The sequence below is a fragment of the Leptidea sinapis genome, chromosome 1, assembly GCF_905404315.1.
Source record: "Leptidea sinapis chromosome 1, ilLepSina1.1, whole genome shotgun sequence".
Lineage (NCBI taxonomy): Eukaryota > Metazoa > Arthropoda > Insecta > Lepidoptera > Pieridae > Leptidea > Leptidea sinapis.
The window spans coordinates 10,480,971-10,497,246 of record NC_066265.1 but is presented as its reverse complement, the minus strand read 5'-3'; the positions used below and the strand labels follow the sequence as shown (position 1 = coordinate 10,497,246).

The window sequence follows — 16,276 nt, the reverse complement described above, 5'->3', positions numbered from 1 at the left end:
TTAAAAGAAGTATCTACTCTGTTTCACCTATTGTATGGAAGCTATAAAAGCGGTTGTTTCATGTAAAGACGGTTCATATCTATATCTTAGTGTTGTATTTCTTCATGATGGCCAATTCAAGGAAACCCTGGTTTAACGCCGACATGTATGTCTGACTATTATAATGCACAATATGAGAAGTTTAATATTTTTGAGAGGGAAAAATAACTAAATAATATAATATATCTATGAGTAGTAATAAGTAAATATGTAGGTAGGTAATTAAGTCTAACTTACCACCAGAAACTCGACCTGTCAAAATTCGGAGAGGAATTAGACAGGGAGATACACTCTCTCCAAAACTGTTCACCCTAGTACTGGAGGACATTTTCAAGAAGTTGGATTGAGAAGAGTGTGACATTAATATTGAGAGCGAGAGACTGAGTAACCAACGATTTGCGGATGACATAGTACTGTTTACGGCCAACCCGGACGACCTTCAAGCAGGATCATACAGGATCAAGCATCTGAGCAGTGTGGTTTAGAAATGAACCTAGAAAAAACCAAGATCATGACCAACATCCTAAATAGTACCGCTAAAAACAGCGTGCAAAACAGCATGTGTGTATCTGGCTAAAGAAATTGACAGGCGCATAAGATTGGCGTGGGCAGCTTACTCCAAACTCAAGTTCACGACCAGAGCATCTTGCCCGGGCTTACGTATGGGGCTGAGACTTGGGTTTTTACTAAGGAGATCCTCCATAAACTTCAGGTGGCTTAAAGGGCAATTGAGAGAAATGAATGGGTCAGAGAGCAAAGCAAAGTGAGCGATGTAACCAAACGTGTTGCGAAATTGAAATGGGAGTGAGCTGGCCATGTCGCCCGCAAGCATGGCTCGTGGTGCAAGGCAGTGATAGAATGGAGGCCGTGGGGTGAGAGAGGAAAAGGCATAAAGGCATTTATTTTCTCAAAATTGAGTCCTTTAGAATTCTTTTTGATGTCATTTCTAACATACTCGATACTACTACCGCTTCGGTAACAAATGGCGCTCTGAGAGAGAAGAAGCGGCGCAAGAAACTCTCCCAGCATTCTTTTTGGAGTTTACTTTATAAGAATCGATTTTCATATAAGGCGCCAAATAGACAATATTTAACCTAACCTATTATTTTATTATTTAAATAATACGCTTTTATTAGCTTATGCTGTATGTCTGTTTGTAACCGACTCCATTGGACTTGATTTTGTTTAGTACCTGTTCAAAGACAATCGTTCTTGAGGAGAAAACTCCAGTCGTGCATCGGAGCTGATATACACACTTTTTTTTGCGCTCTTTTCAATAAGGAGCACCGCAGATGCGGTGGTACGACGATATCAAAAGACTGGCGGGAACAAAGTGGTTGGAAACCGAAAAAGATGGCATAAGATAAAGGTGGCCTACACCTTAAAGGTTGAAAACGGCTAAAGAAGAAAAAATTACTTAAGTCTAATAGTTATATGGTAAATATTACCTTTTCCAAGTGATCGTCGGCGTGGTCCCGCAGCGCTCGTGTCCGCGTCAAGAGCGTGTCGGCCTTGTGCTTGTACTGTTCCAGCCGCTTCACCATCTCGAGCTCCGCCGGAGAAACACGCGACGTCGACCGTACGTACCGGATCGCAACTGCACATCTGTTCAATAACGAACTATATTTGGATCTCAGTTCGGTTTAAAGATCATTTATTCTCATTAAAAATACAAACTGTCACTTACATGAGGACAATATTTATAAATAATAATCTATGAATCGTCCTTATGATATACACAGGTATTGTTCGAAGTAATCCATCGAACAGCATCATATTGCAGTTCGATGGATTTACTTCGAACATACTCCCGAGAACAAAGAAAAAATAACAATAACAGGTTATCAAAATATCTATCTATACTATTATTGTTGTTTAGCATAAGCAATAGTTTTATAATTTAGAGATCCGCGTACTCACCAGTAGAACCATTAATTATAGTTATTTAGCAAGTGTCATAGATTAATTTAGTATCTTAAGTGAATAAATACTTTAACCATTAAACCAATATATATATCTACCCCTAAGTGCACCCCTTTTCATGGTCCTTCGAGCCTAAGTACAACCCTTTTCAGTTATAAAACTAAATAAAGGAAGTATCATCTGCAATACATTTCGCTAAACGAAGCTTGAATAAATTAAAAGTGCCTGCATCTTTGATATCCGAAGATTGTACAGTTTAGCACATTCATATGTAATTGTTTTCAGTCCATAATTGGTCCTTGGTAGGGGTGAGACGTATTTATCGTAACAGGTATTAAAATATCACCGATTGTCACTGTGACAAGATATCAAAAATAACAGTGACAAGTATTAGGAGTATTTTGTAACAACTAGTATTTTATAACACCTAGTATTTTAGTAACGACTGTTATTTGAGTAACACCTGTTATTGTATTATATTTGATAACAACTAGTATTTTAGTAACAACTGTTACTGAGCAAGTATTTAATAACCGCTAGTATTATAGTAGCAACTGATATTTGAGTAATACCTGTTATTGAACAAATAATTAGGTAGTAGAAGTATTTAGTAGGTATTTTTTGAACAGTATTTTGATGTAGCTATAATTGTGTGATTTGTAGGTCTGTTATATTATTTTTAATTCAATAGGTAATAAAATAGTTATGGTTCAACTATTCTTTTAAAATATGTGGGATAAGAAAAACCCTGTTTACTTTTATTGTTTACTGAATATTTTTCTTTTAGACACATTTGTAAATAATAGATACATCACTTTCATACATTTATTTAACATACTATTGTTAAGATAAGATAGGTAGGTACCTAATTAAAATATTGAAGTAAATTTCAAATGGAAGACCCTGTCTCTGATATCATTTTTCGTAATCGTATTTATTCACAGTTATATTGTGCCTACGAGCAGGAAAATACGGCTCACCTCTTCGAAAGAAAAAACCTATATTGGTAATTTGATAGTACCTACTAAATAATATATTTTTATGATGTTTATTTCTGCTTTATTCTTGAATTATTCGTATGATAAGGGCACATTTTAATTGTGTACTAGGTAAGGATCACTGTTTAAGCATAGGTAGTATTGAAACATAATGAATACGAAAGTATAATGATTATTTTTATTACATCAAAACTATAAAAATAATTAATAGGTCTGTACAGCTTTACCTAAACAGAACTTTTGAAATTTGAAGTTACCACAAGAGAAAGTACTATGTAATACGTATAGATGGCGCTAACAAGTAACACCAAACAACGAAAAATATACGCCTCACTACAGTAGCTAGTATATCACAGATAGTATTAAAATAACAGCTAGTATTTTGTAACAGGTATTTGTCGCTGTTACTTTTGAGTCACAGTCACCGTCATACCTAGTATTGCATTTTGCCTAGTACGTCTCAACTCTAGTCCTTGGTTTTGGTAGTATGAAGTGATCATTATTGCGTCTATTTTGTGTTTGTTTCTTTTTTATAAATGTTAATTCTAAATGTATCTGTTTGTCTACAATTTTCCTAATTAGTATGCAGGTTGTGTATTTGTATAACTGTAATATATTCATAAATTTAGTTTCTTTATAAACTTTCTCTGTAGGTGTTACAAATGGATAATGGAAAAGTATTTTAATTAGTTTCTTTTGTATTACTTGTAGTTCTTTTAACATAAATTTGGCGGCGCTGCCCCATACTTCTATTAAATATAATAAATGTGATTTAACTAATGAGTTGTATATCATTAGACGGACCTACTTGGAAGACAATGAACAACTCTATGAAGTGAACCAGATAGTGATGATAGTTTAGATTTGACGTGATCGATTTGAGATTTCCAAGTCAAGTTACTGTCTATTCTTAAGCTAAGGTATTTTTCTTCTTGTTTCTGCTGTAGTTCTATGCCATTTATGGTAAGTGGAGAATGAGACGGAACACTCTTGTTTCTGGATAGACAAAGTTTACATAAGATGTTTTTGAAACGTTAATTATTAGAAGGTTATATTGGATCTCTAGACCCGTGTTCCAGATTGATGGTACCCACCTATATATACGAACCTTATATGCGAAAACTGTAAAATGTTAATAGATGTATACTTTTTTTAACTTATTTATGTCATGTAATACTGTTTGTTTTCGTAATATAATATTTAAATATTATGTCCACCAGAAGAACAGAGATGACCACAATACACCATATTATGCAGTTGGACTTGGGTTTTGCAGATCGCTAGATTATCGGTTCGCTTAAAGTATTGCCTTGCTCCATTATTAACATTCAATGTTCCCCTTCTACCTGTGTTTTATGTCCTCCTGTTTGTTCACGGCCTGCTCCCGTTTGGATTTCAACGCCCCCCACTTCAGGTGTACGTGTGCGATATCCTCCTGAAATACATAACAATATATTTAATGTGATTCATATCAACACATTTTTTACCTGCAGAACATTTTTTTTTATGGCAATAAGGGACAAGGCGAGCTGGACGTTCAGCTGATGGTAATTGCTACGCCCTGCCCATTACAATGCAGTGTCCCTCAGGATTATTGAAAAACCCAAAAATTCTAGGCGGCACTATAATTGCGTTCGTCACCTTGAGACATAAGATATTAAGTCTCATTTGCCCTCTAATTTCACTAGCTACGGCGCCCTTTAGACCGAAACACAACAATGTTTACACATTACTGCTTCACGGTATAAATGGGCGCCATTGTGGTACCCACAATCTAGCCGGCATCCTGCGCAAAGGAGCCTCTCACTGGTAAACTGAGGCGGCGGATAGCATATAAATTTTCACAGTTACAAAGTGAATAGGCCTATAAGTGACAATAACACCCCTGGAGTGTACCTTCTCGTTGGGGATCTTGTTCGGACCGCTCGTCATACCATCTAAAAAGCGTGTACTTTAAGAGCGACGGTCACCTGATATAAAGAGAAAATAAAATGATTGGAACTATTGAATACGGTTTCGTAATATTTGTGACATTACATAGTAGCAGGCCAAAAACTCGAAAGAGTGCGCAAATACAAGTATTTAGGTACGTGGTTAAATGAGAACTGGAATAGCGATCAAGAAATCAAGACCAGAATTGAAGTGGCTCGAAGAACCTTTTTTGGTCTTAAGATTTCCTTGTGCACTCGTTTACTGCGCTGTTACTTCTACGATTTAAGAACTTTATTTCTCAGAAGAATATTACAATATTCACTTATAGAGAAAATATATTCTAATTACTATATAATATAATATGTGAGCCGTGAGAATACAACAATATCTATAATATATCGATTATTTTTTCTTCTTTAACTATAAATATTAACAGAGTAAGTAAAGTGGAAAAAAAAACAGTAAACACACACTAGATGAAACACTTAAAAAGAAATAACTATACAAATTATAATCTAAAGAACATTCATAAATAATATATATTCATTGTAGTAGTAAATGTAGTGTAGGTAACTTATACGAATATCAACTAAAGACATAATACTGAATACAATAATACAAGAACTTTAGTGAATTACGCGATCGAGCGGCGCGATTCGCATGCGCAGACCGTCATTCGCAATTTGTAAATATTATAAAGCTGTGACTACACTGCAGCAACAATTATTCATTAACTTAATTTTTTCTTTACTTCTGCCCCATACTTCTTCATACGGATGTGAGACGTGGACATTTAAAGAAGACATCAGGAAACGTATTTTGAAATGTGGGCATATAGACGTATGTTGGCCATTAGTTGGACTCACAAGATCACGAAGTTATGCGCTGATTAGGTTTTGTTAATTTGTTCTTTAATTTTATATTTTACCTTTAGTAACTTACCAAAGTAATAAGAAAAACCCTCTTGTACTCTAAACTTACTGTTAAGTGCAACTGTACCTGCCGTGAAGCAGTAATGTCTAAGAATTACTTTGTTTCGGTCTGAAGGGCGCCGTAGCTAGTGAAATTACTGGGCAAATGAAACTTAACATCTTACGTCTCAAGGTGACGAGCGCAATTGTAGTTCCGCTCAGATTTTTTGGATATTTCAAGAATCCCGAGTTTCACTGCATTGTAATGGGCAGGGCGTATCAATTGCCATCAGCTGAACGTCCTGCTCGTCTCGTCCCTTATTGTCATTAGGTAGTATATACACAGCGTAAGGAAATAACATCATTGACAGTAAAGTAGATTTCTGTTACCAGTAGCATCTTCTGCCAGTCGCGCTGGTGGTTTCCCAGAGACCGCAGAGCTTCCAGCTTGGCGCGCAGGGCTCGAGTGGCACGCTCCTGTCGGGACATGTACTCATTGCGGAGCTTCACAGTAGCCTCCGTTAGTATCTGAACACACCATAAAACTGGTTGAATGAGAGAGATCGTAATTACTAGCAACCTAAGCACAGCTCACCCCTATAATCTGTAAATTCTGCTAAGATTTTCATTTCATCAATCAATTCCACACGTATTTTGCCTCTACACGAGGCATCCTCAGATGACTCGCCAAAGATTAGTGCCAGAATTTGAGTCGACTCAGTTTGGCAAGACACGTGCCGAATTGATTAAAGACAAATCTTGGCGGTATTAATATTCAAGAAATCGCACAAAAATTGGATAATTATGCATTTCCGCTAAATAACGCTTATTCAATAAACAACGGAAGTACTTGTTGGGTTAAGCTGGCCGTATTTCGACTCAACATTTGAACCATGTTGCTATACGGATGCCGGACCTGGAGAATCTTACACCAACTGCAGATCTTTTTGAATCCCTGCTGGAAACAAATATCTGTTGTTGTGGCAGCACTAATGTGATACGCCGATCAACCAGCAGATTATACGCCTGAAATGTAACTAGGTTGAACGCCAACTACGAGTGAATTCTGATCATATACCAACCTGTACTTTTCCCGGGGCGTAAAAAGAATAGGGGAGTCCCAGGCCCATGGGTGTCGTAAGAGGCGACTAAGGGCTTTTTAGAAGTGGGAGAGTCACGCTGCCGTCTTTTGACGTCAGCACAATCGGGCCATGCTCGTCCGGGTTAATTACCACACTCGCACAGAATACCGGCGTGAAGTAGCGGCCTAGTGCCGCTATATGTTTCGCATAGGTTAGTGTCGAGGACCGGTGGCCATCCCCCCCCTCCACCCGAATATGACAGCGGAACTTAAAAAGATTTTACCCCAGGGTACCGGCTCTACCAGAGTCGGAGAATCCCTCCCCGAGCACTCTAGCTCGGGCTGCCCTTCGTATTCTGGGGAGGGCACAGAACCGCGCATGACCAAGGACAAACGAGGCAGTAACACCACGGCACCTTGCTCCACACTCAACGTGGACTTTTGCAATATCAGGGGAATTCACTCCAATTTAAACGCCGTCCACCACCACCTTGAGACGGCGCAGCCGGCCTTGTGTTTCCTTACGAAGACGCAGATATCTCGACCTAGCGATACGTCATATTTAACGTACCCCGGGTACAAAATTGAGCACAATTTTTTGCCTCATGCCGGGGTATGTGTGTACGTTAGGGAGGATATCTGCTGTCGCCGTCTCGGCAATTTTGAGGGTAGGGACCTGTCCACTCTCTGGCTCCGCGTAGATTTAGAGGACCGCGTCCGCATCTATGCGTGTGTCTACAGGTCCCATAGTGGTAACGCAGAAACCGATCATCTCATGGGCTGCGTTCAAGCGGCAATTGACGACGTGCTTGCACAGATCCCCTCCGCTGAAATCGTAGTCTTGGGTGATTTCAACGGGCACAGTGCCGAATGGCTTGGATCACGTACTACAGACTACGCAGGGCGATCTGTGCATAATTTTGCATTGGCGTATGGTCTGTCCCAATTGGTCGAGTCGCCAACGCGGCTCCCGGATGTGGATAGCCATATGCCGTCCTTATTGGATCTTCTGCTGACTACACATCCCGATGGTTACCAGGTCTTTGTCGACGCCCCTCTCGGAACGTCCAACCATTCTTCAACCATTATTCAGCCTGGTCAGGAGTGTAGTGCCTATCCGACGCCAACGTCGCAGACCACCAGCAACCCGCCGCGTTTGGCACTACAAGTCAGCAGATTGGGATAGGATACGTTCCTTTTTTGCATCCTACCCTTGGGGCAGGGTTTGTTTCCCTTCGGATGATCCTAGTGCCTGCGCCGTTGCATATTTATACCAAGCTCTGTAGTACCCATCGGTGGCAGATCACAGCCCTGGTTCGATGCGTCAGTTAAAGCAGCATCTGACTGCAAAAAACAGGCGTATCGAGCTTGGGTTGCGGCGCTGGGCGCAAAGGATCCGAACTGCAGATTTCTTAAGAGGAAATACAACCGTGCCTCCAGATTTTTTAAGCGGCAAATCGCCCGTGCAAAGTCAAAACACGTCGTCATAATCGGCGAGCAGCTTTCCAGTTACCCGACCGGAACACGCAAGTTCTGGTCGTTGTCGAAAGCTGCTCTTGGTAACTTCAGCCAGCCGTCCATGCCGCCGTTGCACATGAGGAATGACACCCTGGCCCATACGGCAAAAGAGAAAGCCGATCTATTGTGCATTCTTTTCGCCTCCAACTCGACTCTTGACGACAACGGAAAAACACCGCCGACCATCCCGCGGTGTCAGAGCTCTATGACTGAAGTACTGTTCAGACAGAAAACTGTTAGGCGAGCTCTGTTTTCGTTGGACGTCAGGAAGTCGAGCGGGCCGGATGGCATTTTCCAATCGTGCTTAGAACGTGTGCCCCTGAGTTGACGCCGGTGCTAACGCATTTATTCCGGCACTCTTATTCTAAAGGCGTAGTCCCTGACTCATGGAAGTCAGCCCTTGTCCATCCAATCCAAAAAAAAGGAGACAGTTCGGATCCGGCAAACTACAGGCCTATTGCTATTACCTCCCTGCTCTCCAAAAACATGGAGAGCATAATTAGCCGTCAGCTCTTAGTATATCTAGAGGGTCACCAGTTGATCAACGATCGACAATACGGGTTTCGCCATGGTCGGTCGGCAGGTGATCTTCTAGTATACCTAACACATAGATGGGCAGCGGCTATTGAAAGCAAGGGTGAAGGCCTGGCAGTTAGCCTGGATATAGCGAAGGCCTTTGATCGTGTATGGCACAAGGCGCTCCTCTCCAAACTTCCATCATTTGGGCTTCCCGAGAGCTTGTGCAAGTGGACCTCCAGCTTCCTCACTGGGCGCAGCATACAGGTCGTTGTCGACGGATATTGTTCGAACCCGAAGCCCGTGAATGCTGGAGTGCCCCAAGGCTGTGTGCTGTCTCCCACGCTGTTTCTTCTGCATATCAATGATATGTTGGACACCTCCAACATTCATTGCTATGCAAACGACAGCACTGGTGATGCCGTATACACTGGCCATGCAGGTATCTCTCGGGAAATCGTCAACCAGTGCCGGGAGAAACTTGTGTCTTCGAGTCCTCTCTTGAGAAGGTCGCGGAATGGGGAAAATTGAACCTTGTCCAATTTAACCCCCAAAAGACTCAAGTTTGCACGTTTACCACTAAAAAAACCCCATTTGTCGTATCACCGCTCTTCGACAACACTTCCCTCAAAGCCTCGCCTAGTATCGGAATACTGGGTCTCGAAATCTCGAGCGATTGCCAATTTCGTGGTCATCTGGAAGGCAAAGCCAAATTGGCTTCAAAGAAACTGGGCGTCATTAATAGAGCACGGCAATACTTCAAGCCGGCCCACATACTAGCGCTCTACAAAGCGCAGGTCCGGCCACACATGGAGTATTGCTGTCATCTCTGGTCTGGCGCACCCCAGTATCAGCTCGATCCATTTGACCGCGTGCAACGCAGAGCAGCTCGAATTGTCGGGGTCCCAGTGCTCTGTGAACGGCTGGATCACTTGGCGTTGCGTAGAGACGTCGCTTCATTGTGTGTCTTCTACCGCATTTATCACGGGGAGTGTTCCGAAGAGCTGTTTAACCTGATTCCTGCCGCCGAATTCCACCTTCGCACGACACGCCACAAGTTAGGATATCATCCTCACCATCTGGATGTGTGGCGGTCCTCCACAGTGCGGTTTTCAAGGAGCTTTCTTCCACGTACTACAAAGCTATGGAATGAGCTTCCTTGTGCGGTGTTTCCGGGACGATACGACATGGGTACCTTCAAAATAAGCGCGTACACCTTCCTTAAAGGACGGCAACGCTCCTGTGATTCCTCTGGTGTTGCAAGAGATTGTGGGCGGCGGTGATAACTTAACAACAGGTACGCTCGTTTGTCCTCCTATTCCATAAAAAAAAGGCGAACAAGATTGGAATTCCTAAGGTATGTATCGAAGATCAGAGTGAAAAATACACCAGTGGGAGGCACGCATTTGCACAGGATGCCGGCTAAATTACGGGTACTACAACGGCGCCTATTTCTGCCGTGAAGCAGTAATGTTTAAGCATTACTGTTTCGGTCTGAAGGGCGCCGTAGCTAGTGAAATTACTGAGCAAATGAGACTTAACATCTTGTGTCTCACGGGGACGAGCGCTATTGAAGTGCCGCTCAGAATTTTTGCGTTTCTCAAGAATCCTGAGCGGCATTGACGCACAGTTTGACAGTTCTGCTGTAAAACAATTTCATTACAACAACAGGGAGCATATTTTACGAAATAATTCTTGATGTTATGAAATATTATTGACAAATTCATAAAAAACAGTATTTTATTTATTATATACAGAACAGCGTCTGTCGGGTCAACTAGTATTAGATAAATAGGATCTAATTGATAACTTTTCCTTTCATTTCTGCTTTCCCAAATGTATTTTATTATTATACATACTATTATTACTGCATATAAAATAAAATAAAAATAGTATTTTATTGTGTGTTCCCACGTATTAACAGTATGTAGTAAGCCTAAATACGGCCAACAGGCGGCCATTTTGCAATATATTTACCGACGGCATGGATAATGAAATTGTTTATGAATGGGTGCTTTATTTTAGTTTAATGCAACTTGTCTTGCATATTCATAACTAATAATCAGCAGCTTCATTGTCGAGATATTCAATCATGACCTACCCTTTGCTATATCCAGAAAAGAGCCCTTGATCTATTCGGCCGAACGACTCGCCTTAAATCTCGTAGGATGTTGGTCTCATCAAGACAAGATTACTACTAGACTGTTATTTTGTTTCTGGATCATAATGGTGACGCCAAGTAAGAAAGAAAAGATGTTCTAATATTTTTTAATTAATCAATATTACAACGAATTCGCAATTCATTTTCATCATATACTGAACGCCTTTCGTCATTCTATAAAAACGAAAAGAGAGCCCTCTCTACGTATTATGAGCTGTCTATTTGAAAACTAGCGCCACCTGGACATTGGCCCCGAAAATAACTATATATAAGCTCGAAATTATAAAATTCATTTTTAATGTTGTGACGCAATTAAATAACTAACTCTACTTTTTAATGTAGGTATTGCAATTTTTTACCATGTTGAAATTGCGCGTAGAGTTAGTTATTTAATTTTGTCACAACATAGAACATAAAGGATAGATTTAGTAGTGTAAATATGCAAAATGGAACACGAGAGCTACATACATGCGCAAACGCTAGAAGTAGCCGCCATTTTATGACCAGTGGGCAGTGACAAGTTTCAATCAACAGTTAAAAGGTTTCAAAGCGAGTGACAGCTGACAAAGCTTTCATTTTCGGGCCAACTAACAGATGGCACTACAGTCTTCTGAAAACTTCACTTTAAGGCGTCTGTCCCACCAGGGGGTGCACTATGATTACATACATACCTATACCACAATTATTGCTGGTCTATTTTCTACATACCTCCAGGCATTCCTTGGGCGAGGGTTCCGTAGCGGGCTCCATTTTGAGGATGGGCTGCGACATGTCCCGACTCAATATCTCCATCAGTATCGAAGTGAACGATACTTTTTGTTTCTGAAACAATGCAAATTATAATAAATCCCATACCTTGGTTGCGCGGAATATATTATGTATTTATATTATATATATTTATTTCCTATTATCCTACTCCTCCTTCAGTATCCTCTTTACCGCTTCTATATTCCATTTCCTAATGGCAGCGTACAAGGCCACAGAGATGGCGCTAGTCGTTCACAAAAGCCTTCAAATACGCTAATTACGCGAGGTGAATCGAAGGACGATCATTATTGTCTTCGAAGTGCCGCTGAGTGACACCGCTTCGGCGCCGCACGCATTAAATTGAGATTCGCGCAATCACCGCACTAACTTTATACAATAATTAAATACCTGTGTATGTGTCAAGTTTAAGTCATAGTGTTACCTACTTGGAGATCAACTTGAGACAGAACGAGCTCATCAAACAAGGTAGGTACGTTGCCTTCCTTCCGCCATATTACAATATAATCCTAATTTAAGTATATACTTATTTTCTACGTCCTTAATTTGAACCAGCGCATAATGTCCACAAATTCCGCATCACCAAATCTTACCGTTCGATGTATATTACTTAATGGTTAGGTTCAATTTTGTATGAAATAAAATGTTATACTACATATATTTGCATGCCTTGTAGGTAGAATAAGAGAAACGTAATATAAATAAAATAAGACCGATTGTAAAACTGACCTTATTCAAATGCAAATAAAGATTATTATTATTATTATTACTAATCCCTTCTTAAGAGGCGCATTTACTAAATACTTAAAATTATATGTATGATGATAATGCCAATAGGAAATTTATGTACTATCGAAAAAATTTGATCGTGACCTACCTTTATGACATTTTACGACAGTAATCATAAACAATTAGGTCGAAATTCGCTTGAACATACATTACCTAAATAACTGTTATCATTTTATTAGAAACTGATCGTCCACCAATTGTCATACAATCTATTTCGTGCAAACATAAAACTGTTTTTATGATTTTAAAAGAATTATCAGCAAATTGCATCATGAATCAATACTGTACTAAAATAGTCAAAAGAATTTAAACAATTTGTTATTTTAAAGTGATATTGTTCACTTCTGGGATTAATTATACAAATTAAATTTGTAACCAAAATTTTGAACGATGCGGGACTAGAACCCGCGACCTTTCGGGTTCCCTCCGAGCCACAAACTGGACAGTTGGACAAGACATATGATATGCGTCACTCGAACGGTTGGCTCATTTGGTAAGAGTGCTCGGACGGAACCCGAGAGACGCGGGTTCCAGTCCCGAATCGTTTCTTGGTCTTGGGGGATTTTATCAACATAAAGCACATTTTTAATATGTAAGTACATCGTTTGACCACAAACCTCTTTGAAAAGCTTCTTCATATCATCTTCGTCAAGCATGGGGTTCTTTAGCTGAATTTCCTTGTATAAGCCCTCTTCCATATCAAATGGCTCGAGAGTTCTGAAATAATAATAAAAAAATATTGACACACTTCTACACAAATTATTTTGCCCTAAACTAGGCATATCCGGTACTATGGGTGCAAGACAACGATATATTTAATGCAATACGAGGGCTGCACTAAAAGTGAATAGAATATTTCCACTATTCCTGTCATATTAAAATCTTTTTCATTGAAATTGACTCCTTGGTTTTAAAAATCGAATACCATTTATTTATTTAAAAAAAGATTCTCGGTCTTGTCACAAGGTCTTTTCAAACTTGTTTAGTCGTTGAGAAAATGGAATTGACTCGAGAAAATTCTAGAGCGATGATTTATTATGACTTTCGAAGAGGTTTAACACAAAAACAGTGTGTTGACCGGATGATTTCTGCATTTGTTGATGAAGCCCCATCCAAAACCACAACTTATCGCTGGTTTGCTGAATTTCAACGTGGACGTGTCCAGCTCAGTGATGATCCCCGTCAAGGTCGTCCAAAAACTGCAGTCACCAAAGAAAACGTTGATGCTGTGCGTAAGCTGATTGAGGAAGATTGACATGTGACATACCGCGAAATTCAGGCAACTTTAGGCATTGGCATGAGTCAAATACAAATAATCTTGCATGAACAATTAGGTGTAAAAAAGTTGTTTTCCCGATGGATACCGCATTTGCTATGTGATGAGCAAAAAGCGGCTCGCATTAGTTAGGCGCGTTATGAAAAAAAATATGAGAGTGGAATTTTAAGATGCGCGCGCATCACTGTAACACAAATGTAACAGGTAGATGTTGGTTCCTAAAATTTTCTGACGTTTGCATCATTCGTTATTTTATTTTGGTGTCTTCGTCCATTATTAGGACAGGCAAAGGGTTGACGCCCATACAGCCGTATTCGTTATTCAATAATTAACTGTCAAAGCCATCTTTGCAAGATTTTTATACAATAATTGTTTTCTTATAACGTAGAATAGAACGAGGATTAAATCATTTCAATGATTTTTGCTTCGTTAGGCCAAAGAAGTATAACTTCTTGCGTGCATACATAAGTACACACACACTTTTTTTTCATCATAATTAGAGTGATCACCTGGTGAGCAGGTCTCCACCGCAGCACAGCACTAGCACGTGGTGTAGAGGCGCTGGAGAGAGGGCCACGCCAACTGGAGGGCGGGCGACACGATCGCTGGTACACACCAGGTGCCGCGCCGAACTGGACTTGGCGCAGATTATCGATATGACAGAATCCATCTCACCTGCACAAACAAACTCCATAGTCCAAATGCGAATCTTCACTGTACAAAGTCTGTCTCACTAATAAAAGTAGTGTAAATTTACTCCAAATTTAAAATTACTTCTCCCTGTCTTGTAATTCTGTAGTGACAAAGGTAAGATGTGGACGAAAAGTTTTAAACTTGGAATAACTTTAATTCGCGTTTATTAATAAACACAGAGTCGGTGTTATTATAAAAAAAATATTTTAAACATGGCTTTGTTAGACAGTGTCCTAACTATTACAACGTCAGTGAAAACGACGTCTAAAATGGAGATTATCTTTTCCTATTACAAAACATTGTTTAGCTTCTGTTTACTAAAACATCGATAAACTCAACATAAACAGTGTACAGGAACAATTAAGTTCTTTTTTAATGAAAATAAGGGTCGAGACGAGCAGGACGTTGAGCTGATGGTAATTGATACGCCCTGCCCGTTACAATGCAGTGCCGCTCAGGATTCTTGAAATACCCAAAAATTCTGAGCGGCACTGCAACTGCGCTCGTCACCTTGAGTCACAAAATGTCAAATCTCATTTGCCTAGTTACTTCACGAGCTACGGCACCCTTCACACCAAAACACAATAATGCTTACACATAACTCCCATTATTTTGTCCAAACACAGGCGATAAGCTTAACGGGAGACACCTGCCCCTAGTTTTTAAGTACTTTTTGTGAAATAAATAAACAACTTTATTGTTATTACTGCTTTACGCAGAATTAGGCGCCGATGTGCCATAATCTAGCCGGCATTATGTGCAAAGGAGCCTCTCACTTGTCATAAGTGATCATCGACACCCAAAGCCTACCGTATTTTTTTCTTTCCTATGGTTGCCGGCCTTTTAAGAAGGGGTACACGCTTCTTTCCTTTTACTTTTACTCACTATCGTCAGCCATTGCGTAGTCCTTCAGGTGTTCCATAATCGCCAGGGTCACAGTGTGAACTCCCCCCGCGTGGACACACACGTAGGTATTCTTGCTGCACTGAAATTTATTGGACATATTTATATTTATATGTTCACTAGCTCATACCCGCGACTTCGTCCACTTACACATATGGCTAAGCACGTAGTACTTATTAAAACCTTTATTTCTTCAGACTTTATCAACTTTATATCCAATGAAGATATCGCCATTTTTTTCTAGAAAAGGGCCTTGTGTCTACGGAAAAAACTTGACTTAATATGTAAAATATATTCAATAGTTTTTCCATGATGCGCATAAAAGAAAACCTCTGTTAACGAACCTATGTTAACAACTGTAGTTAATCTACTAACTATAGTAAGCTATAATTAAGTTTATTTTTTACCTCCTGAGAAAGTTGAAAAGATATAAAAATTCTAAGTAGTTATTCATTTTGAACTATTCTTTAAATAAATTGATTTCTGAACGACACATCAAAGGAAAAACAAAATTGTTGTTTTTAGTTAATTCCGAGAATTTTCATATTTATTTAACTTTTAAACCTTCTCTGGAGTTAAACAAATAATTCAAGACCAAAATTAGCCAAATAGGTCCAGCCGTTCTCGAATTTAAGCGAGACTAACGAACAGCAATTCATTTTTATATATATAGACTAGTGGACCCAACAGACGTTGTTCTGTCGGAAATTTCGGACACACGTCTTAAATTTGAAAAATCGGTCCAGCTGTTGCGGTGAAGGAGTCCTCTAA

General features: G+C 39.8%; 1 protein-coding gene across 1 annotated transcript in view; it reads right to left on the bottom strand.

Annotated features, from left to right (window-relative positions):
- Window positions 1–16,276, bottom strand: part of LOC126966605 (nucleoporin 88) — a 154,843-nt gene that overhangs the window by 5,679 nt on the left and 132,888 nt on the right. Inside the window, exons 7-13 of the mRNA XM_050810771.1 lie at window positions 15,488–15,587; window positions 14,419–14,584; window positions 13,251–13,350; window positions 11,788–11,901; window positions 6,194–6,331; window positions 4,307–4,395; window positions 1,488–1,644 (exon numbers count right to left, since the gene is read on the bottom strand). Coding sequence (XP_050666728.1) covers window positions 1,488–1,644; window positions 4,307–4,395; window positions 6,194–6,331; window positions 11,788–11,901; window positions 13,251–13,350; window positions 14,419–14,584; window positions 15,488–15,587 — 864 coding nt within the window. The remainder of the gene's footprint in view (window positions 1–1,487; window positions 1,645–4,306; window positions 4,396–6,193; window positions 6,332–11,787; window positions 11,902–13,250; window positions 13,351–14,418; window positions 14,585–15,487; window positions 15,588–16,276) is intronic.